Source organism: Arachis ipaensis, chromosome B3, assembly GCF_059453495.1.
Source record: "Arachis ipaensis isolate K30076 ecotype BB chromosome B3, ASM5945349v1, whole genome shotgun sequence".
NCBI classification, from domain to species: domain Eukaryota; kingdom Viridiplantae; phylum Streptophyta; class Magnoliopsida; order Fabales; family Fabaceae; genus Arachis; species Arachis ipaensis.
In genome coordinates this window covers 50,386,016-50,409,307 of record NC_142438.1, presented here as the reverse complement: position 1 = coordinate 50,409,307, position 23,292 = coordinate 50,386,016, and the positions used below count along the sequence as shown (strand labels likewise).

At 39.2% G+C, this 23,292-nt stretch overlaps 4 protein-coding genes across 7 annotated transcripts; 3 read left to right on the top strand and 1 right to left on the bottom strand.

The window, feature by feature from the left end:
- The first annotated feature begins 212 nt into the window (after positions 1-212).
- Positions 213-2,758, top strand: LOC148570598 (uncharacterized). Its single transcript, XM_088509991.1, has 3 exons — positions 213-957; positions 1,073-1,160; positions 1,253-2,758. Exon 3 carries the CDS (start codon positions 1,467-1,469, stop codon positions 2,625-2,627), a length of 1,161 nt encoding a protein of 386 aa, XP_088366117.1. The 5' UTR covers positions 213-957; positions 1,073-1,160; positions 1,253-1,466; the 3' UTR covers positions 2,628-2,758.
- Positions 2,759-3,776: 1,018 nt separating this feature from the next.
- Positions 3,777-4,856, bottom strand: LOC148570597 (uncharacterized). The gene is made up of 3 exons (XM_088507095.1): positions 4,773-4,856; positions 4,161-4,349; positions 3,777-3,986 (listed from the first exon to the last, which is right to left on the bottom strand). The coding sequence occupies exons 1-3, from the start codon at positions 4,854-4,856 to the stop codon at positions 3,777-3,779; spliced, it is 483 nt and encodes a 160-aa protein (XP_088363221.1).
- Positions 4,857-5,161: 305 nt separating this feature from the next.
- On the top strand, positions 5,162-10,308 carry LOC148570596 (protein MAINTENANCE OF MERISTEMS-like). The gene is made up of 6 exons (XM_088507094.1): positions 5,162-5,182; positions 7,763-7,828; positions 7,941-8,653; positions 8,767-8,857; positions 8,950-9,991; positions 10,142-10,308. Exons 2-6 carry the CDS (start codon positions 7,766-7,768, stop codon positions 10,306-10,308), a joined length of 2,076 nt encoding a protein of 691 aa, XP_088363220.1. The 5' UTR covers positions 5,162-5,182; positions 7,763-7,765.
- A 5,601-nt stretch (positions 10,309-15,909) lies between these two features.
- On the top strand, positions 15,910-19,708 carry LOC107630472 (growth-regulating factor 3-like). 4 transcript variants are annotated; one of them, XM_021118886.2, is made up of 4 exons: positions 15,910-16,519; positions 16,830-17,235; positions 18,107-18,538; positions 19,411-19,708. In XM_021118886.2, the coding sequence occupies exons 1-3, from the start codon at positions 16,318-16,320 to the stop codon at positions 18,516-18,518; spliced, it is 1,020 nt and encodes a 339-aa protein (XP_020974545.1). In that variant the 5' UTR covers positions 15,910-16,317; the 3' UTR covers positions 18,519-18,538; positions 19,411-19,708. The 4 variants fall into 4 exon arrangements, with proteins under 4 accessions (XP_020974545.1, XP_016189098.1, XP_016189100.1 ...); XM_016333612.3 differs by having other exon boundaries at positions 18,104-18,538; XM_016333614.3 differs by having other exon boundaries at positions 18,104-18,538; positions 19,414-19,548.
- The last annotated feature ends 3,584 nt before the right edge of the window (positions 19,709-23,292 follow it).

The following is a 23,292-nucleotide window of genomic DNA, read 5'->3' as shown; positions in this document are numbered from 1 at the left end:
GTGGTTTATGATAGTGGTTTTGCATGTGGTTTTCGTAAGTGGATTTGTATGCGGTTTATGTTAGCGGTTTGAGCATGTGATTTTGCAACTGGTTTGTTATATTGGTTTTGCATGTAGATTCTGTTAGTGGTTTCCATTAGTGGTTTCTGGTGTTGGTTATTTTTGTCATTGGTTTTCTACGTTGTTCTAATAATGCGGTGCATGTAATGCGCAGCCACAGCGATGCATCAGGAGCATGCAGCGGCAGCAGGGGATGCGACTCGATGAGCGGTATGTTCCGTACTTGCAGATGGCCGGATTATACCATCTTGCGAGGCTGAACGATAGATAGTTCCGGTTAGATGAGCCCCTTGTCAGTGCCTTCGTCGAGCGGTGGCGTCCGGAGACGCACACCTTCCATATGCTGTTCGGAGAGTGCACGATCACACTTCAGGACGTGGCGTACCAGTTGGGGTTGCCAGTGGACGGGTGTTATGTTAGCGGTTGCCTTACAGATTTCCAGATATACATCCAGGGTGGCCGTCCAGCTTGGGTGTGGTTTCAGGAGTTGTTTGGAGTGATTCTTCCTCCGAGCCAGGTTCAGAAGTTCGCAGTAAACTGCACCTGGTTCTAGGAGACTTTTGGAGAGTGCCCTGAGGGAGCCGATGAGGAGACTGTCCGATGCTTTGCTCGTGCCTACATCATGATGTTGTTGGACACTCAGCTGTTTGCCAACACGTCCGGCAACCGCATTCACATCAGATGGCTTCCCTACGTAGCTAGGCTTGAGGAGATGGGGACCTACAGCTGGGGGTCTGCAGCACTGGCATGGTTGTACCGGTGCATGTGCCGAGTGGCGAACAGACATGTGGTCAAGTTAGTGGGCCCACTTTAGCTACTTCAATCCTGGATCTTCTGGCGCATTCCTAGGTTTAGGCCTGCCGGGTATGATATGTGCAGCTGGCCGTTGGCCTCGAGGTACTTTAGTCAAGCTTCTCTATTTCAATTTAACATAGCTAAGTCCATGTATGCTTCTAATGTATTACAAATATCTCACACATTTAATTAGCCATAACATCGATGTGAGATGCAGGTGGTCAGGTTACAACCCTTCCGGTAGCGAGAAGGGTCCTAGAGTGCAGATGTGGAGACTGAGGATAGACATGTTACAGGACAGCGATGTGAGTATACTTCTGACTGAGTTTATTTAGTTAACCAAACTTCATGAATTTGGTGCATGAGTTGGCCTGACAATGTTTAGTTTTTTGTGCAGTTTATCTGGATGCCGTATAGCTTCCCCGAGGTACTGCAGGTTGTGCATCCGGAGGCGTTGGAGCATCGGCATACGGCGTTGTGGCGGTCTGTGACGTCACTGATATACTTTGCCGTCATAGAGTGACATCAGATAGATAGGGTTCTACCGCAGTTCGGCGGAGTCCAGCCCCGTCTGCATCCCGCCCTGAACATCGACTTTCTGATGTCGAAAGATGGCAGAGGCGGTGATCATTGGTTCCCGTAAGCTTTACAGTCATGGCATCTCCATTGGGAGACCCGTGCGGACCACGTGCTCAGGTTCGATGTTGTTGCAGACCCTGGACCGTCACATGAGTTCCTGGAGTGGTGGAGTCAGCATGGAAAGAGGTTCTTGTCTCCAGAGATGTACTTGGGGGATCCGAAAGCCGTTCCTATTCCTGTGGAGGCGTCACAGAGGGGTGCTGGGAGAGTTCCTGACATGGATCGTGTTGACGACGTGCCGGACAGGCGTCTGGTCGAGAGGAGAGCTCGTGTGGGGACACGACGGAGCCAGCATGAATGGAGGTGGCTGGACTAGGCTATGGACGAGGCTGACGGGGGTGGTCGACGTGGAGGTGGACGACGAGGACACGGAGGGAGACGGAGAGGGCGTGCTGCGGCGGACGAGCACGGTGATCATGGTGACGATGATGATGACGATCAGCACGGGCCCGTGGGGGGGGGTTGCTGCAGGGCATGTTGCAATTGCTGGTGTTAGTCCCCATGATGGCGGACATGGAGGCGAGTGGTATGGGTCAGGTATGGGTGACGGGACTGACTCTGGTGATGGTGGACTTGGTTTGGGGCCACTTGGAGATTACTTCGTTGGTGTACCAACCCATGACCAGACCCTTCAGGAGAGTACGCCATGGGTTAGTCTGGGGTCGATGTTTTCAGACTTCCTTGCATCAGATGGGCTTGATGCGGATTTCGGCGGGTCACACTTTCTAGACGAGATTACTGCCATCATGCAGGAGGATGTGGCGGCCCGTAGGCGTGGTCAGAGCTCCGGCACACAGGCACCTTTAGATGTCGATCTGAACGAGCCTCCTACGATGCCTATTGCTGACCATTTTGCATTGGGGGGTATCCCTCCTTCCGCATACACTGCTGCATCACATTCAGTTGCCGGGCTGTCTGCAGCACCCGTCCAGCCTAGGCCACCTGCACAGCCTGCCCCGGATGATGAGGACGATGAGATCGAGGACGAGGAGCCGCTTATCGCAGAGGTCAGAGGACACAGGTACCCCGTCGTTGCTTCACTGGCTTGCATCTGTTTAGATGATTCATGTCTCATGTATGTTGTTTGTTCATGTTCATTGTTGTATGTTAGCCAGGTTTACTTTTGTCGTTGATGTACTCTGACGATCGAACATGTAGGTTGGTTATTTATGTTTCAGTTTGTTATTCCGAATCATGATATTGTACTTTGAAAACGGCTGTTTAGTGATTATTTCAGTGACTACCATAGTTTCCGCATCATGTATCAATTTAATATGTAGATTTATTTATTGTCGTTTGCATTCAACGGACTTTTCATTCAAAACTCCGGAAACAGAACATATTCATTAATTAATGCACAGTACAACGCTTTAATATTAACAAATTCAATGACTTATCAACTACAAGTTCAGAAAGCCGTAACAGTGGAATCTAAATGAGAAAGTTAAATAAACTAAGTACCAAACCTAAGAATACACCTACTCATGGCCCCCTGTGTGCGCTGCTCCTCCGACCTGTGGGCAACTCCGACGTGTGTGTCCGGGTTGACGACAGAGGCCACATTTCTTTGGCCGGTTTGGATCTGCCTCGTCCATATTGGTCCGTATCCTAGTGGACCTCGGACGACCCTCTCTCGCACGCCTCTTGTTAGGATCCGGGATCACAGTCGGCCCGTCATATGGTGGCCAGAAACCCTCCGGAATGAGAGGTGTGAATCCTATCCGATACACACTGAACACCGAACTAAGACGATACACCCGGTGGACGTAAGCGGTCCAGGTAACCCGTGAGTAGGTACAGCACGCCAATGCGTGCGGACACGGGAAATGAAGTGCTTGAAAGTATCCGCAGTCACATGTCTGAGATGCAAGCGATACTCTGTAGCTACCCAATGATAAAGAACCTGTCGGAGTGGTCTCTGCTACGGTGAACTCGGAGTTATCCCTGTCGTACAAAGTCACCGTGAAGCACCTCGCCGTCTTCAAGTTGGCCTCAATACACTTCACCAAGTGCTGACTGAATTCTTGTCCGGTTCCCAGCTGGGCCTCAGCATCTTTCCCCTTGCGAACAAACAGTTCTGCAAGCCTTCCATATGTTGCCTTCACCAGCGAGCACATAGGGAGGTTTCTGACACCCTTGAGGATTGAGTTCACACACTCGGAGATATTCGTCGTCATGTGCCCGAATCTCCGCCCGTCATCACAATGCTGAGTTCACAAGGAATACTCTATCCGGTTCGCCCACTCACACATTGCCGGGTCTTCAGACCGCAGAATATCAAACTAGTAATCAAACTCCACCTCGGTCTTAGCGTACGCCGCATTGACAAGAAGCCTCCGTGAGTCTTTGCCCTTGAAGGTTAGGGCAAAATTTGCCGCTACATGTCGAATGCAGAATGCCTGGTATGCAGATGGAGGTAACCAGCCTCCGTCGGGAGCCTCAAGCGCGGCCTTGATGCCGTTATGCTTGTCCGATATAACCAGCAGACCCGGCTGCGGTGTCACGTGTTGACGCAGGTGGGAGAGAAAGAATGACCAAGACTCAGCATTCTCACCCTCGACTAGTGCGAATGCAACAGGGAGTATGTTGGAGTTTCTGTCCTGTGCAATCGCGACAAGCAACGTTTCCCCATACTTGCCTTACAGATGGGTGCCATCAATACTAACCAGCGGCTTGCAATGACAGAATGCCTCAATACACGGTGGAAACGTCCAGAACAGTCTGTGAAAATAAGCTTGAGACTTGTCCAGCTGTCCACCAACTCGAACAGGGCTCGTCCTAAGGACTGCAACACTACCAGGCATTGTCAACTGGACTCCCAACACCCACCTGGGGAGCTTGTTGTACGACTCATCCTAGTCACCATAGATGAGGGCAATAGCCTTCTGCTTCGCCAACCAGACCCTCCTGTACGTCGGCCTAAACCCAAAGTGTGCGGCCGTGGCATTTAGGAGCACCTTGATGCTGACGGATGCATCAGCCCTAACCATTGGCATAATGAATGCCGATATCACATGATAATCCAAACTCCTGTGGTCGCTGGAGATGGAGGTGGCAAGACAGGTATGAGGTCCATTGTACCGTTTGACCTCCCAAATGCCCTTGCGCTGCCGGAGACTCAGCCGAATCAACCATGTGCACTCATTCCCGAACTCAGAACACTTGCCCACATACCGACGATAGTCAGACTCCACTACCTTATATTGTACCCCTCGGCGGATGTTGTAAGTCTTCACACTTAACAAGGCCTCATCTTTATCCTGAAATTGCTGACCAACCTGGAACTCTGTCAGACCAGCAGTCCCTTCTGCATCTCTAGCTCCAAATCCAGCAGGCTGCCCAGGAACCCCCTCCTGCCTCATGGCATCCAAGTCCAAAGAGGAAAAATGTGGTGGATACTGCTGTGTGCCAGAGCTAGAACCACCTCCCACCTCGGCAGGCTCACTCGTTCCAATATCATCGTCACTGTCATCATTAATCATATCCGGCTCGACATCATCGTCCTTTGGATCACCCAACAATCCCTCTCCAACCCCAGGCGGTGCAGCACACTGTAAAGAGGTCGGCAGAAATTCTCCTGTTCCGACCTCGTCTCCTACACTGCCGTTGAGATCAACAGCGAACGAAGGGGAGGCGACATGTTGGACGGGTGGCTCGTACGCAGGGACGGAAGAAGAAGCAACGGCAGGTCTGGAGCTAGAACCGGCTGCCGTGGCTAAAGTGGTGGTATTTCGGTTCGAACCCCCTGAGCTGGATACCACATCAACTAACTTTGCCAACAGTTCTGGTGTCCTCACTTCTGGAAACTGCTGGCGACAATGAAACATGACCTGCAAGTCCTCATCATTCCCGATCGTGAAACAATCATACTTCACGGTTTCCTGGAGCACCGTGATTGGAATGCAATAGAAAAACTTCTTAACCCGCTTCGCACCTTCCAGACCAAGTTTCAGCAGTACAGACCTAACAAGGTCATCATAGCTCGTCGTAGGCCTCACGATAATACAGAGAGGATCCTTATCGTTCACACCGAAACGAGTTTTCCTCTTAATCGATCCTCTGTGGTGAACCAACACTACAAAACTCTCCTCACTAGCCATCTTACCCCCTCTAATGAGAGCAACTCACGTTTACAACCATATATATATAGTCTGGTGCTCACTAATTCGAACCAACCTAGTTCGAAATATGGTTTGTGTAATTCGAACCAACCTGGTTCGAATTCCTTTGGGAAGCTTCCTTTATATAATTCGAACTCATCTAGTTCGAATTATGTATGTTTTTAGTTCGAACCAAGCTGGTTCAAATTAGTGTGAATTTCGTTAAACAATTCGAGCTGATTAGGTTCGAATTATATATAAATGCAATTCGAACTAAACTGGTTCGAATTGCATAGAGAAGTGCTTTGGTTGATTGATGAAACAATTTTTAATTTGGCGGATTCACATCATTTCTGGCTTCCCTTGGCTAAACAAAAAAGAATAAAGAATCATAGATCTATGGGGGAGTGAAACATAATTCCTCAGTGGTGTAGATACAACAGAGTACCAAGCGGGTTTGTAGAAGATAAAAAGGTGACTACCATAAGGAAAAACGGTGAGAAGCATAATATTATTATTAAAAAACAAAATTTGCTTATTTATTATAATAATAATAATAATAATAATAATAATAATAATAATAATAATAATAATAATAATAATAATAATAATGATTAATTTTAGGAGATGCCGTATCTACTTAAATCACCACATTAGGTAGAACGGATTTTTTATTTCATTATTGATGGAGAGAGTGAGATTTACGAGAATATTAGAGAAAATGGTGTTTAACAAGGGTCTGGGGGCGCGTTCTTTGGGAAGCACAATACGCAAAGTGCGTATTCCCCTACAATACGCAAAACCCGTATTGCGTGCATGGTCGACATGCGTCAAAGAACTGCAAGCCCGTGAATAAGGTGATGTTTGACTGTCTCTCTCTCGTCAATGTACACAAGCTTCCCCAATTCGCAAACATTTTCAGAGACAACCACAGTTTCAAACGTTCCTTTCCTTCTACTCTTTAATACTTCTTCAGTTCTATCCGTCCATGCTTCCTCCTGCAGAAACTTGGTCTTCATTTGCCAAATTTGTTGTTTCTTCAAGTTTTAACAAGTAAGTTATTTAAATATTATTAATATAATTAGTAGATTAACTGTGTGTTTTTTTTATTTGGAATAGAGATAATGTGATAATAATATATATAGTTATTATTTAAATTAAATAGTATTTATTTATTAGTAGTTAAAAAAATATATAAATAGAAATTATACCTTTATTATATATTTAGATGAATGATGATGATGTTAATTAGTAATTAATACTAATTAAATATATTTTAAATTTAAATATAATATTTTAGTTAGTCTATTTAAATCAGAAAATAAAATATAATTGTGAATTTAATTTATATGTTAGAAAGTTTAAATTTAAATAAATATTTAAATATGTTTCAGTTTTAATTTTATATTAATATTTGAATTTAAATATATTTTGAATTTATGTATATAAGTAAATTTGACGTTACTATATTTTAGCTTTGTTTATAAAATTAAATTTAAATTTAAATATATTTTAAATTTAAATATGTATTTAAATTTGACTTTAAGTTTACGTTGGTTTTGATTATAAATTTAAATTTGAATTTGAATATATTTGAAATTTAAATCTATATTTAAATCTACCTTAAAATTTGACTTTAAATATATTTTGGTTTTAATTAAATATTTAAATTTAAATTTGAATAAAATTTAAAAGTATGAAAATACATATTTATAATTTAAAATTATATATTTTTTGAAATAAAATACAGTCCAAAAAATGTCGTTAACTACATTTTGGTTGGTTTTCGGTATTTATTTAAAATTGAGTAAATATATATTAATAATTTAAATTTAGATATAAATTAAACATGTTTCGAATTTAACTATATATCTAACTTTGAATTTGAATATATTTATAGTCATAATATATATTTAAAATTGAAAATATTTTTAATTGTTAATTTAATATGTATTTAAATATATATTTAAGTTTGATTTAAAATATTTTTTAATTTAAATATATTTTAAATATGTTACAGATATTTGATATTTTTTATAAATATCTAAATATAATAAATTTAAATAAGAGTTAATTTTTTAAATTCAAATTTAATTTAAATATGAATATTTAAATTCAGACTAATAAAGTTTATATAATATATTTTTTTCAGGAAAAAATAAACGTAGAATATGGTTCGTGACATTACGCGTCCTGAAGATCATATTGTTGAATATCTGGATCGTCCACCATATGTAATTATTTTTTATCTTTGTTCATTTATTATTATTATTGTTATTATTATTGTTCTTATTGTTGTTGTTGTTTTTGTTTTTGATACTCATTATATTTCTTATTTTGTTTCAGAATTCAAGAGATTTGGGATCAAGATATCTCCACCAAGATGTGTATGATCCCCGAGTTGAAATCGAGTTACGGGATAGTGGATTTTATCACATATCTCAGATACTAGGAAAACTGACTTTGCACAATGCACTTATCAATGCCTTGATTGAAAGATGGCGCCCGAAAACTCACACATTCCACCTTCCATACGGTGAATGCACGATTACCTTGGAAGATGTTGCAATGATTTTTGGACTCCCCACGGATGGTTTACCGGTGTCAGGATTCACAGATAGCAGTAGTAGTAGCCTCGAAAATGAATTCATGATACAATTTGCGACAATACCTACTGCAGCTGATCACAAAGGAAGCGGTGTCAAACTTGCATGGCTCCGCACCCTAAAGCGGCGCATGCAGTTGGATACCGCCTTGGGCAGGCAAATGTACGTTAAGATTCATATATTATTGTTGTTCGGCACAAATTTATTTTGTGACAAGTCCGGAATGACAATCCACTGGAAGTTCTTGCCTCTGCTCCGTAATTTTGCTGAGATTAGGGACTTTAGTTGGGGTTCAGCTTGCCTGGCACATTTATATAGGACACTATGTCGGGCATCACGTTATAATTGTAAAGATGTGGATGGTCCATTGGCGCTGCTTTGTGTATGGGCTTGGGAACGGTTACCGTTCCTAGCACCTGTGCGATCGCAACCAAGCTTTCCGCTTGCGTGCAGGTAATGTTACTAATGTTAATATAACATGTTACTATGAATTATTTAGTATGCATTGTTCAAATATATGATTTAAATGTATGGGTTTAGTATAATATAGTTTCATTTTATTTTAGCTGGATTGCTTGGAGCTCGCAATTTCATGGCTATAAAAAGTGGACCATCTCGCATATTAGACAGTTAATAGATGATATTCCTGTAGATGGGGTAAGTTTTTTTTATTACATTTGTTAGTTTTATTATTATTGTGCATTGTTTTGTAGTTATGTTTATACGTTTGTTTTGTTATGCGATTTCAGTTTGTGTGGAACCCGTACAGCCATGAACGTATAGGAAACATTGTAGTTCCTAATGAAATCTTGCAACATCGCTTAATGTGGAGTGCAACTGTGCCACTGATATCATTTGAGTGCATTGAATGGCATGCATCAGATAGAGTCAAAAGACAATTTGGTTTACAGCAGGAAGTTCCTAGTCAACCGATGATGCTTGCAGAAGCTCACAACATGGTCCTGACTGGACCAAAGAACAAAGATTGGAGAGATGAGCATTATGCATACATTATGATGTGGACAAACCGTTTGACCTCTGTTCTGGTTGGTGATCCCGTAGTGCACTATGAAGCATCTGAAGCGTATATGCAATGGTATAATGACGAATATAGAGCTCACCTGCGTTTAACTGGTTATGTTCCACAACCACAGCCACAGCCACAGCCACAGCCTCAGCCACAGCCAGAGCCACAGCCTCAGCCACAGCCAGAGCCACAACCACAGCCACAGCCACAACCTATGATGCACCCATACCAGTACCCGTACACACAACCGTACACTGAGCCTGGAGTCTCATTCTTTAGTCAGTTATTCGATGACTCACATTCATTACAGATGCCGCCATATCAAGCATATTATCGACCCGCCATGTCACAGCAGAGGGACACAGCTGAGCAATCTTCAAATCGTCAGTTGTATCGGTGGGCACCTGAAACAGACACGTCGCAATGGGTAAATGAGTTGTTGGACCCTCAACTGCAAGTGCAACAATTTCAGCCGCAACCTCCTGAAATTAACGAGCAGGCTCTGCAGTGTAGTAGACAATCGCCTCAAATTGTTTGTGGTCGGTCATCTGTTGATTCGCAAGTACGACGTCGTAGCCCCTCTCCACGCTCTGGAGCTAGAAGGTCTATTGACTCGATTCAGAGTGATTCGATCCAGAGTGTCGCCAGAGGGATTGGGTTTAGTAATGCTGTTGATTTTCCTCAGGTGCAGGCACCCATGGCTGAGGATGATAATGTTGGCGAGGATGATAGTGATAGTGACAGCGATGGTGATGACGATGCAGGTAATAATATACTATTGTATTCATTACTATGGTATATTAGTGTATGATTGTGATATATTTTTATATTCGTTATTGGGATATATTAGTGTTTTCTTGTGATATATTTATTATTGTGATATATTTATTATTGTGATTTTTTATGTCATATAGGTGGTGCGGTAGGTGCGGATATGGCGGATACTCCAGATATTCATGGTAAAGGGTATAATCTGAGGATTGAGCCAACACGTAGAAGTGCAAGTAGATATACCCCTTCCACAATCAAGAAGGCGGTTAAGAAATGTACTAAATTTGTGAAAAAGACATTTAGCAAATAATTGTTATTTATCTTTTAATTTAAGACCGCAATTGTAATTGTTATGAATTTTATAAATTCACATCAAATTCGAACACACAGGGATTTCATAAAGTAGTATTTAATACAATTGATGTAGTATTTAAATCCAATTCCTAATGAAGGAAAAACCAAATGCACTAAGACATAGGTGCAGATCCACCAGCACTAGGCCCTGCACGATGGGGGCATCTACTTCGACTGTGGCCTTCGCCTCCACAAAGCCTGCAATGCCTAGGACCACGCATATCACGCATACCCATTTCATTCAAGAAGCGGGTTATTTTGGGACGCCCTTTGGAAACCCGCTTTAAGTGCGGATTAGGTATGTGTCTTGGTCCTTGATACACCGGCCATGTTGCTGGATTTCCTAATGGCTTAAACCGTGCTCTATACACCTTTCTTATCTCATCCATCCTATAGACCTCATGAACGTATTGTTGCCAATCAAGTCGTTGGTTCGCACAACACGCAAAGACATGGCGACATGGGATTCGATCTGTCTGAAACTCACCACAATCACAATACCGTTGACGGAGATTCACCGCATACTCGATACCAATGGGCATCTCACGTACCTCAAAGATCTCATTTTGCCTGTCAAATAGGTTAACCTGGATGTTTCCTGCTGCTTGCTGATTTGATTGCAGTTTGTTGCTAGCATATTCAGAAAATACATGTCCTGCATTCCTTCGAACCTCAGCCTCAGCCCTCTTCCTAGTGAACAACTCATTTAGCCTATAAAAAGTTGCCTTCACAAGTGACGTGATAGGAAGATTTCGAGCTCCCTTTAGTACTCCGTTGATGCACTCCACTAGGTTTGTGGTCATATGACCCCAACGGTATCCACTATCAAATGCCAAAGCAAATTGCTGTCGTGGGATTCGATCAAGCCATCGCGTGTAAGCCTCACCACGTTCACGCAATCTTGCATACTGCACATTAAATTCATGCACAGTCCTACAATAGCCTGTAAATAACCAACAAAACAAAATCAATAAAATGGATGCTATATGCCTTGTAAAAACAAATACGCCTTAGTTTCACAATAATCTACGTACCCATATTGACTATCAGCTTCTGTAAATACGGTGCCTTGAAATTCCTCAAAAAGTTGGATGCTATGTGCCTAACACAAAACATTCGGATAGCTCTTGGAGGTTCCCATGATCCATTACTACGAGCTATTGCTGAGGTAATAGAGTCGTGACGATCAAAGATAAGCCCAACACCATCTCGAGTCACCACATGTGTGCGTAAATGAGTAAGAAAGAAGTGCCATGCATCAGAAGTCTCACCCTCAACAACGGCAAATGCAAGAGGCACAATATTGCCATTGCCATCCTGAGAAACTGCAACTAGTAGAGCTCCTTTATATTTTCCGTACAGATGTGTCCCATCCACCTGTACGATTGGCTTGCAGCTCCTAAATGCTCTGATGCAAGGATAAAAGCTCCAAAATACCCGCGTCAGTATCCTTACATCATGGACTACCTCATCCCCTTGGTATGCTGGTGCAGTTTCAATCTCGACTGCTGCTGATGGATCTTTTTGTACCATTGCTTCAAACCACGACGGCAAAGCTTCATAAGAAGCTTCCCAACCACCAAAAAGGTTTGCAATTGCCTTTTGCTTCGCGAGCCATGCTTTGCGGTAACTCGTCGTATAATTGAATTTTGACTGCACTTCAGCAATTATTGATTTCACTTTCAAAGATGGATCAGCTTCAACCAATGACTTTATCACCTCTGAAATCATGTCTGAATTTAGCTTGGCATGATCTTGAGAAATTCTAGTTCTAGTGCATGTGTGACTACCATTGTATCGCCTTACAACCCAACAAAACTTTCTCTTAATAAGACTAGCTCTAATAAGCCAATCGCAACTTGTTCCGTATTGTACACACTTAGCATAAAAAGTCGTTGGCTCAGATTCACACACCCGGTAATCCACTCCCCTGCGAATGGTATAATCTTTAATTGCTGCAATAACAGTCTCTCTAGAACTGAATTCCATGCCAACAACAAATTCACCGTCCGAAACAACAACAGGATCTACAGCAATAACAACAACAAATAATTCTAACTATTGCTTTACAATTCAATAATAATAATAATAATAATAATAATAATAATAATAATAATTGCTTACTTGAATTGATATATTCAGGAAATTCTGGTGCATTCATAGCGTCTACATCCAAGGCATGCATGAAAGAAGGTTCTCTAGATGGATATTGGCTCGCCAGTGCATTTGCCACATCTGCTACGTTAGACTCAACTATTATATCATCTTCACCCACTTCTTCAGTTGGACCAACAATTTGGTAGGTTCCCTCAAATTCCTCTTCGCTTTCACTATTATAAACAGTCCAGTCGATGTTAGCCTCCGGTAAATCAACCTCAACTAATTCTTCAAACTCAACATACAATTCGAGAATAGACACTTGTGCCCGTGTTTGTTGGTAGATCGAAAACATTCCTTGCATACTTCCTTCGTCAACCACATTCATCATTTGAAACTGAACGAAACCACCGAACACTAAAACAGGCTGTCTATAAAAAATATTAACGACTCTCTTTAATACTTGATTATCACCACATTGACAAAGTATACTCTTAAATTCCTCGTATGTTATTGCAAAAGGAATAACAATATCACGTGGATTCTCACAAACAAAACTCACACCCTCAGATGTTTGGGGAAAGATTTGACTATTATAATACATTTTCAAACTAATACCTCTCTCCATTTTTATACTCTTACATTCTCAAAAAAATAAAACACTCTCACACTCAATCAACCTAATACCGTTCCTCCTTTTATAGTTCTTCAATTATAATTTTTTATTTACGAAAATACAATACGCAATTTGTGGATTAACAATACGCAATTTGTGTTTTTGCAATTCACAGTCTGTGGATTGACAATACGCAGTCTGTGTATTGACAATACGCAGACTGTGTATTGTCCCTTAAATATTATAAAATTACAATCCGCCCTTTGCGTATTGTCCTCAAGACTGTGACAGGCAGATTCTGCTCCTGACAATTCGCAGAGTGCGAATTGTCCCGCTGCCAATAGTTTTGCAAAACACCCTCACTTCCAATATTGAGGCATTACACCAGGGAGCTTGTTGTACGACTCATCCTAGTCACCATAGATGAGGGCAATAGCCTTCTGCTTCGCCAACCAGACCCTCCTGTACGTCGGCCTAAACCCAAAGTGTGCGGCCGTGGCATTTAGGAGCACCTTGATGCTGACGGATGCATCAGCCCTAACCATTGGCATAATGAATGCCGATATCACATGATAATCCAAACTCCTGTGGTCACTGGAGATGGAGGTGGCAAGACAGGTATGAGGTCCATTGTACCGTTTGACCTCCCAAATGCCCTTGCGCTGCCGGAGACTCAGCCGAATCAACCATGTGCACTCATTCCCGAACTCAGAACACTTGCCCACATACCGACGATAGTCAGACTCCACTACCTTATACTGTACCCCTCGGCGGATGTTGTAAGTCTTCACACTTAACAAGGCCTCATCTTTATCCTGAAATTGCTGACCAACCTGGAACTCTGTCAGACCAGCAGTCCCTTCCGCATCTCTAGCTCCAAATCCAGCAGGCTGCCCAGGAACCCCCTCCTGCCTCATGGCATCCAAGTCCAAAGAGGAAAAATGTGGTGGATACTGCTGTGTGCCAGAGCTAGAACCACCTCCCACCTCGGCAGGCTCACTCGTTCCAATATCATCGTCACTGTCATCATTAATCATATCCGGCTCGACATCATCGTCCTCTGGATCACCCAACAATCCCTCTCCAACCCCAGGCGGTGCAGCACACTGTAAAGAGGTCGGCAGAAATTCTCCTGTTCCGACCTCGTCTCCTACACTGCCGTTGAGATCAACAGCGAACGAAGGGGAGGCGACATGTTGGACGGGTGGCTCGTACGCAGGGACGGAAGAAGAAGCAACGGCAGGTCTGGAGCTAGAACCGGCTGCCGTGGCTAAAGTGGTGGTATTTCGGTTCGAACCCCCTGAGCTGGATACCACATCAACTAACTTTGCCAACAGTTCTGGTGTCCTCACTTCTGGAAACTGCTGGCGACAATGAAACATGACCTGCAAGTCCTCATCATTCCCGATCGTGAAACAATCATACTTCACGGTTTCCTGGAGCACCGTGATTGGAATGCAATAGAAAAACTTCTTAACCCGCTTCGCACCTTCCAGACCAAGTTTCAGCAGTACAGACCTAACAAGGTCATCATAGCTCGTCGTAGGCCTCACGATAATACAGAGAGGATCCTTATCGTTCACACCGAAACGAGTTTTCCTCTTAATCGATCCTCTGTGGTGAACCAACACTACAAAACTCTCCTCACTAGCCATCTTACCCCCTCTAATGAGAGCAACTCACGTTTACAACCATATATATATAGGTCTGGTGCTCACTAATTCGAACCAACCTAGTTCGAAATATGGTTTGTGTAATTCGAACCAACCTGGTTCGAATTCCTTTGGGAAGCTTCCTTTATATAATTCGAACTCATCTAGTTCGAATTATGTATGTTTTTAGTTCGAACCAAGCTGGTTCAAATTAGTGTGAATTTCGTTAAACAATTCGAGCTGATTAGATTCGAATTATATATAAATGCAATTCGAACTAAACTGGTTCGAATTGCATAGAGAAGTGCTTTGGTTGATTGATGAAACAATTTTTAATTTGGCGGATTCACATCATTTCTGGCTTCCCTTGGCTAAACAAAAAAGAATAAAGAATCATAGATCTATGGGGGAGTGAAACATAATTCCTCAGTGGTGTAGATACAACAGAGTACCAAGCGGGTTTGTAGAAAATAAAAAGGTGACTACCATAAGGAAAAACGGTGAGAAGCATAATATTATTATTAAAAAATAAAATTTGCTTATTTATAATAATAATAATAATAATAATAATAATAATAATAATAATGATTAATTTTAGGAGATGCCGTATCTACTTAAATCACCACATTAGGTAGAACACCTAACCCATAATCATACAAATATTAAAATGCGAAAATGTACATGTTATAAAATTTGTTGTGAAGATATTAAAAAAAAACGGTTTCTTAGTTTCTGAGTTTCCGGAGTGTGTCAAGAGACACAAGTTGGCAGAGAGACAGGTTGGCAGCAGAACTGCATCATCAGCATCACCATGCATCACTCTAATCAGAACCATCTGTTTTACATTACACGTACAGAAGATTCTGTAGCCATATGGTCCCTGCAAATAAATAGAAATATACCTACTCTACTCCAAGCCCCTACACTTATTAATAACTAATAAGTAAATTTTATACTAAAATAACACTGTTTTATAAAAGTTCACATAATTCTTTTTAATTTTATTTTTTATTTGTGTCTTAAATAAGAATACAAATGAAACAAATTAATATTACTCAAAGTTTCTAAATAAATTAAATAACTATTTGTAAACAAATAAAATTTTAAAAAATAGAAAAGTTCATATCAAAACTGAAAAAGTATAAAAGAATATCATTATTTAAATATCTAAATGTTCATATCAACAAAACACTAGACAAGTTTATGAATAAAAAGAGAATTTCATAAAAAAAAATTAATACCAAAAAGAATTTGTTAATATCCTCCTGCTGGGAGTTTTTGTTAAATGTTGAAATAAGTACGAAACCAAAATCTAATAATGATAATGAAATCAGTGTGAACACAAAAATATGATAATTTTGTGTCCAAAAAAACATTTTTCCCCCAACAAAAGCAACACACACACATGCTCACTCACACACTTTGCTATAATGGTTTTCACACTGAATCTGTCTTCTCTTTCTTTCACTCCACTCTTTGCTCTGAAATCAACTTTAATTTCTGTTTCCTTTTTTACTTGCATACACATCAGAAATAAATAAGCATATCTCCTTCAATTTGATCCTATTACTTGTCATTGTTTCCTTATTGCTTTAATTTGATGATGAACAACAGTAGCAGCAGCAGTAGTAGTAGGAACAGTAGGTTTCCTTTCACCCCATCACAGTGGCAAGAACTTGAACACCAAGCTCTAATATACAAATACATGGCTTCAGGTACCACTGTCCCTCCTGATCTTCTCTTCACTCTCAAAAGAAGCCATTTCAATTTGCCTCATCACCAACCAGCTCAACAACAACACTGTGAGTTTCTTTTTCTTATTAATATATATTCATTTTCCATAGTACTATATATTAGTTTTCGGTTTAATAAATTAATTTTGATATACTGACTGTCTAAATTTACACAAGTCATTCTTGTGTTTGTTTATATGATCATTCATGAATTAGATTGTTAAAAATAATTATTTAATGTGGTAATATAAAATTAAATATATGTGTAAATTTTTTTATATTATTAATGTATTAAAATTACATTTAAAAAAAAAAAATAGAATATGTGTATGCATTATTTGACAAAAAAGGAAGGGGTTTTGGGTGTGAGTTTGTGCAGTTGGATGGAACTATCTTGAAATGGGTTTGGGAAGAAAAATAGACCCGGAACCAGGGAGGTGTAGAAGAACAGATGGAAAAAAATGGAGGTGCTCAAAAGAGGCATACCCAGATTCAAAGTACTGTGAAAGGCACATGCACCGAGGGAAAAACCGTTCAAGAAAGCCTGTGGAACTTTTGAAAACAACAACAAACACAAGCAATAGTGCTTCTTCAGCAACAACCCACACCATCATCTCATCATCATCAATCACTAAAACTAATGAGCACCCTCAACAACGTTCTTGCTATAATAATGGTTCAAATCTTCTTCATCAGCATTCCTTTGTCTTCAATTCCCACACTCCATCAAGGTCATCAACATCTGCTGTTGCTTTTTCATTTCCAGACAACACTGCTCCCTCCAGGTTTCTCTTTCAATAATATAATTATTATTCTAAAACCCATATTTTTTGTTCCAAATATAGATATTAGGATCTTAATTAATCGCCTTTCCTCTATATGTGGGGTTTGAAGTTATCTTTTATAGGTCCCATAATATAAGACAGACGGTTGGGTAAGATATTAGTGTCTGTACTTTGACACTATATATAGCATTATTTTTTTTTTTTTTCTAAATCATGTTTTGGCCATATTGATCAGGGAAAAGGGGCAAATTATGCTGGTCTTTCTAAAGTTCGGTAAAATTGATAGCAATTTCTTTTTCAACTTTGTTACCTATAGAAACCTAACTAGTTACGCATGTAAAATATATATTAAAAATAAATTAAATAATTTATATATTTATACATAGTACAAAATAATTAATTTGATGACCGATATGCATATAGGAAGAGTTTTAAGTGTACCGAAAACACCGGTATTTCAATTGTTTTAACGGATCTGAATTATAAAAAATATATATAATATATATTAATTAAAATCAATAGTTGTTAACATTGGTATTTTCAATTCACTTGAAATTTTTCCGTACATATATTATTTTTCTTTTTTCTAGTCGTCTAAATGACATTAACCTTCTAATAGTTGAAATTGTCTTAAATTTGTAGACAAATTTAGTTTTAACTTTTACAGAAACAGAAAGTTACAGAGTATACTATTACTTAAATATAAGTAGAAATCATTGAATGTTTTGAAAAATACAGAAAGTTCGAGTTGAATTTTACCAAACTTGAAGGTGATAATTGTAATTTATCCTAAAAGATGCTTAATTGATGTGCTAGTGAATGATGAATCAAATCCTCTTTGTTAATTTCTCTTGTAAAAATGTAACAGTAGGTACGTCTATGGAGTGAAAGAGGAAGCGGATGAACGTGCTTTCTTCAAAGAACCTTCTAGCACATTGAAAAGCTTCTCTGGATCCTCCATGGACGATTCATGGCAACTCACACCATTGACCATAAGCACCTCATCTTCTTCTTCCTCCACAAAACAGAGGAGTTGCACAAGTTTATCCAACAATAGTGACTACTCGTACTTGCAACTTGAGAGCCTCAATGAGCGCTCAAAAAATCAAGAACAAGATCAGAAGACTACTGTTCATAGCTTCTTTGATGAATGGCCCCACAAAGGCAGAGGATTTGATTCCGATGACAAATGTTCTTCCACAACCAAATTATCAATTTCCATTCCATCAACATCTTTTCATGACTTTCCCGTCCTTCAGTTCAAGAACCCACCTGGCTGCTGATTATTCAACCCTTTCATCATGTCAGTTATACTCTCTCTCATTGTTCTTTTTATTTTTCTTTGATTTCTTGTTCCTTCGTTGTTATCTTCTAGCTAAACGGTTTATTTGGTTAGTTTTCATGTAAAGGTGGTGATAGTTGAAAATTTGTGAAACGATTTAATAAATTTGACTAAATTGTCCGTTAACTATCAACTTTATACGAATACAAATATATGTAAACTTTCATTTTAATTTTTTCAAATGATAACATCACTTTTAATAAAAAAATATATTTATAGCGAAAGTTTATCAAATTAAAATGGTATTATCTTTTTTAAATTATAAATATAGGTTAATAATTAAATTAATTTTTAAAAAATCAGTTATTTTTTAAATTTGTCTTTAAAAAATTTTATGAATTAAATTAGTCTATCTAAAATTATAAATTAATTATTTTTGTCCTTCTATTAGTTAATAGTCAACTATTAATAATATAGAACGTTAACTAACAATGGACAATATATATGACATCTAACATATTTAATTGGATGTTAAATAAATATATTTATAAAAATATATTAATTTAATCTATTTTTTCAATTATATAAACATCAATCCTAATATAATTTAACGAAATTAAATTGATAAATTTTCATAAATATATTTATTTAGCGTTTAATAAAATGTTAGGTATCATCATATATGATGTGATTTAACATTTAATATCATCAATTGTTGATAAAAATTATTAAAAGATAAAAATAATTAATTTATAATTATTAAAGAATTAATTTAATTAACAAAATTTTTTAAAAAATAAATTTAAAGAATAAACCATTTTTTAAGAGCTAAATCTGATTATTAACCGATATAAATATTCACCTTTTCTTTTATGTGGCCTTAAAATGTGTAGTAGAGGACTAAAGGTTGAGCTATGCCTTGAACAATGGGATCATTGTACGGCCAATAGAGTACTTTAGAAGTGGGGTTCAGATGCCGAGGTCATCCTTCAATTGCTCCGGCCGGTGCTCCTCTTTGTTTTTCATTTCTTTTTTCTTTTTGTTTTCCCTTAATCTACTATAAATGGAGTTCTGTATCCATGGAGAGATCCAAAATGTTGTAGTTGTTACTTGAGATTATATGTTAATGCTTTCTCAGATAATCAGTTGTACCATGTCAAGCATGTTATTTAAATATAACATTTTGTGACCCACCTAGTGTCTCTCGGATTTTTTTTTATTTAAATTAAATAATTATAATAATTACAAAAATATTTAATAAAAAAACTTACAAAAATACACGAGGACTTATATTTCGGGTACAGAGCGAAAAAATGCGTTAAACCCACAAATTGGGGACCTGTACCCAAAAAAAAATTTGTGGGTACCTGTACCCAAAAAAAAAAAAAAAAAAAAAAAATCGAGCGTACTTGGAATATGACAGAACAACGTAGTTATGATAAACTGGGTGCGTTGTACCCGCAATATAGATAAAGGCCAAATTTAGAATACTGTATTCGAGTTACGTGTATAAGTTTATAGGATTTTTTGTATCTTAGATAAGTATATTTAAAAAAAAAGGTTTATATAAGTAGTTTGTTGGTTCAATTATTTATCACACTAAATTTATGTCAATTCCATCAATTCTTCCTTTTGTTATTTCTCAAAAGAATTGCTAGTAATAAGTTCTTTTATGTGGTAGTTTATTCCAATGAGATTATTAAAAATGGTGAAGAGAGAGTGATATTTTTGTGTAATTCATCTGTGATGCTGCACACTTATCGTGTTAATTTTTTAGATGCGCTTAAAATTGTTGTATTGAGCAACATAAGGGCAATTGGTTTAAAGGAAGTTGGCAAAGTCACATATAGATTCCTATCAGTACTGTCTGGTGAAAATTTTATTAACAGGACGTTTTGGGTTAAAGCCAATAAACACGTTAGTATAATATTTGATGTACATATTAGGCTAATACCGCAACATGTTATGGAGTGGTATGCTGTGGTTCATGATGTAGGAGGTGGTTCTGGGTCATCTTCTTCAATACCCAAAGCAGTCCCAGTATTGGCGAGGCCATTCACTTTGCTGATCCTTGAGATAATGTTGATGTAGACTTGAGTGAGTCTGATTCAGATTATGTGGCTGAAAGCGGGTCATCCAACAAAAGTGATTTATATGAGGAGTATGTAACGGAGACTCTAGCTTGTAGGGGTGCTCGGTTTCTTCTTCTCCCTATTGGTCATTCTACGGTTATCAGAAGTTCTAACCCATTATCACACTTTTAATCTAGATGCAATGCAACTAGATTACCCTTTCAATCTTAGCGACAGCAAGATTACAACATGGATGGCGGGGGTAGAATTTTGAGTGGGCCACAAATTTAGGAGTGGATATGCTGTGTTGATTGCAGTGATACTGCATTCGAAGAAATAGTGAAACAAGGTTTTGGAGTCCAATAGACTGAAATACCATTGTCGATGCAAGAAATTTTCTGCTGGGTGTCCTGACAAATGAATTTTTGCCGGTATAGAAATTATCAAATGATCAATCGTAGTATAGTCTAAACCGGCGCAAAATCCTTCATCAAACAAATCTACAATCTATATCCGAGAGTACTAGTCTCCCGAGTCGTTCTCCCTTGGAATTGCCAAAGTGTGCATCTTATTGATTTAGTAAGCCTTGTTGGGATTCTTTGAAGGTTTTAGCAAAGTAATGAGAAACAAACAATCAATTATCAAAAGACTTGGCTTAGGGTTGGCATTAGAAATTCTATCCTTATAGTCCATTCAATGTTGACAACAATTAGGCCTTGCTTCATTTAGTTATCCCCTAGGTATAGAGGGAGGTCAAATGAAAGCAATCAACTTGAGTCACAAGTCCTAGCTTCACCTTATGGGAATCTAGCTTTAGTGCACTCCAAGCCAACTAGCAATCCCTAATTCCAAATCAACTATTGATACAACTATTCAACTTCTTCCAAGGACCAAACCCTATGCCAAGTGTGAAAATTCTACTCCATAGCTAGTGTTGTCATTTTATCAAACATGTGATGAGCAAGAAGGAAAGTCATAGGAAAATGAGAAGAAAAGTCGAATTGAAAGTATTGCAACACAAAGATCTAACAACAAGTCTCAAAGAGTAGCAATGAAAATCGAATTCTCAAAATAGAGACGAAATCCAAAATTACAAAGTTGAATTCTAGATCTATGAGAATTGATCAATTGCATCTACTACTTGAAATTGGAGAAGAAAATCTATGACATGAACAATGTGGAGTGAGAATTATAATGGATCTCACCAAAAAGTCATTGAAAATTCAGAAATTAGATGAGGATGAACCCTAGTGAAAAGCTTGGAATCTCCCTCTTCTTCTTCCCAAAGTGTAACTAACTCTCCTCTCCCAAAAATATCTAGATCTAGAAAATGAACTAACTAATTGTCCTTAACCCTTGCTCCTTTGGTCTTCTTAAGCTTTTCCCGCCAAGGTGTTTCCCCAAAAGTGGGATCCTTAACTGCCTCCACGCCTAAGTCACGTGACTTCTTAAAAAAATAATATTCGCAAATCGGCGCGCACGCGCAAGGTACGCGCACGCGCCGTTGAGACGTCTTGTAATGTGCGCGGAGGCGTGATGTACGCGTGCGCACCCATGAAGATCCTGGCTTAGCCGCTTCTCAAGCGGCCTCTTGGCTTTGGCTTCACGTTGCCCTATCCGCGCGAGCGCGCCAAGTGTGCGCACGCGCCCATGCGGAAATTTCCAAAGCTTAATCCTCATGCTTCCTTCCTTTGTACCCATCTTCCTTCTCTCTTTCGGTCCATTCCTACTCTATATCCTGAAACCACTTAACACACAAGTCACGGCATCGAATGGCATCAAGAGAAGATTAGAAATGTATCTATTTTAGTGCGAAATAAGCATGTTTTCATTCATGAGGCGAAACTAGGAAAGGAATGCAAAATCTTGTATTTTCATATAGAAAGTGTGTGGAATCATTGATAAAACCCCTGAAATCAGCACAAGATAAACCCTCAAATTGGGGTTTGTCATGTCCATGAAGCCTTCTCGTATCACTACGGAAAAATCTGAACTATTGGTAAATATTGTTTCGTAGTATATTTTGAATTAAAGTAATGTTGATTAAAGTTTGTGTTACATGATGAAAATTGAGAGTTCTCTCGTAGGGAGGTGCGGAGGTTCGGAGGGCCACATAACTGTTTGGTGCCAACGATGTCTCAAGACCATGCTCATTTGGATAGCACTTTGATTTGCACTGTTATCCTGCCAATTATACATGCTAATCCGAGTGTATCCATACCAGTGCTACAAAGTGCAGTGCAACCAAGCTATCATTTCAAGCCATTATATCGAAAGGTGTGGATGGCAAAGCAAGAGGCGATTGGGAAGAGTCATACAATAAGCTTCCTATACTCTTACAAGCTTTGTCTGACTACCTCCTTAGCACCGTACATGATTGTATTGCTATTCCATATTACAATGGGAATCTCATTGACAGAGAGTATAGCCAGCTTAATAAAGTGTTCTAGACATTTTCCCCGTGTGTCGAAACTTTTAAGCACAGCAAGTCGTTTGTGTTAGTTAATGGGACACACTTGTATGGCAAGTACGGGAGTGTGCTATTAATCGCTGTTAATCAAGATGGAAACAACAATATTCTGCCTATAGGATTTGTGATTGTGGAGTCGAAGTCTGCCGAGTTATAGTCATTCTTCCTAACGAATTTGAGGTAGCATGTCACTCCGCAACAAGGTATACTTCTCATATCAGATAGATCACAAG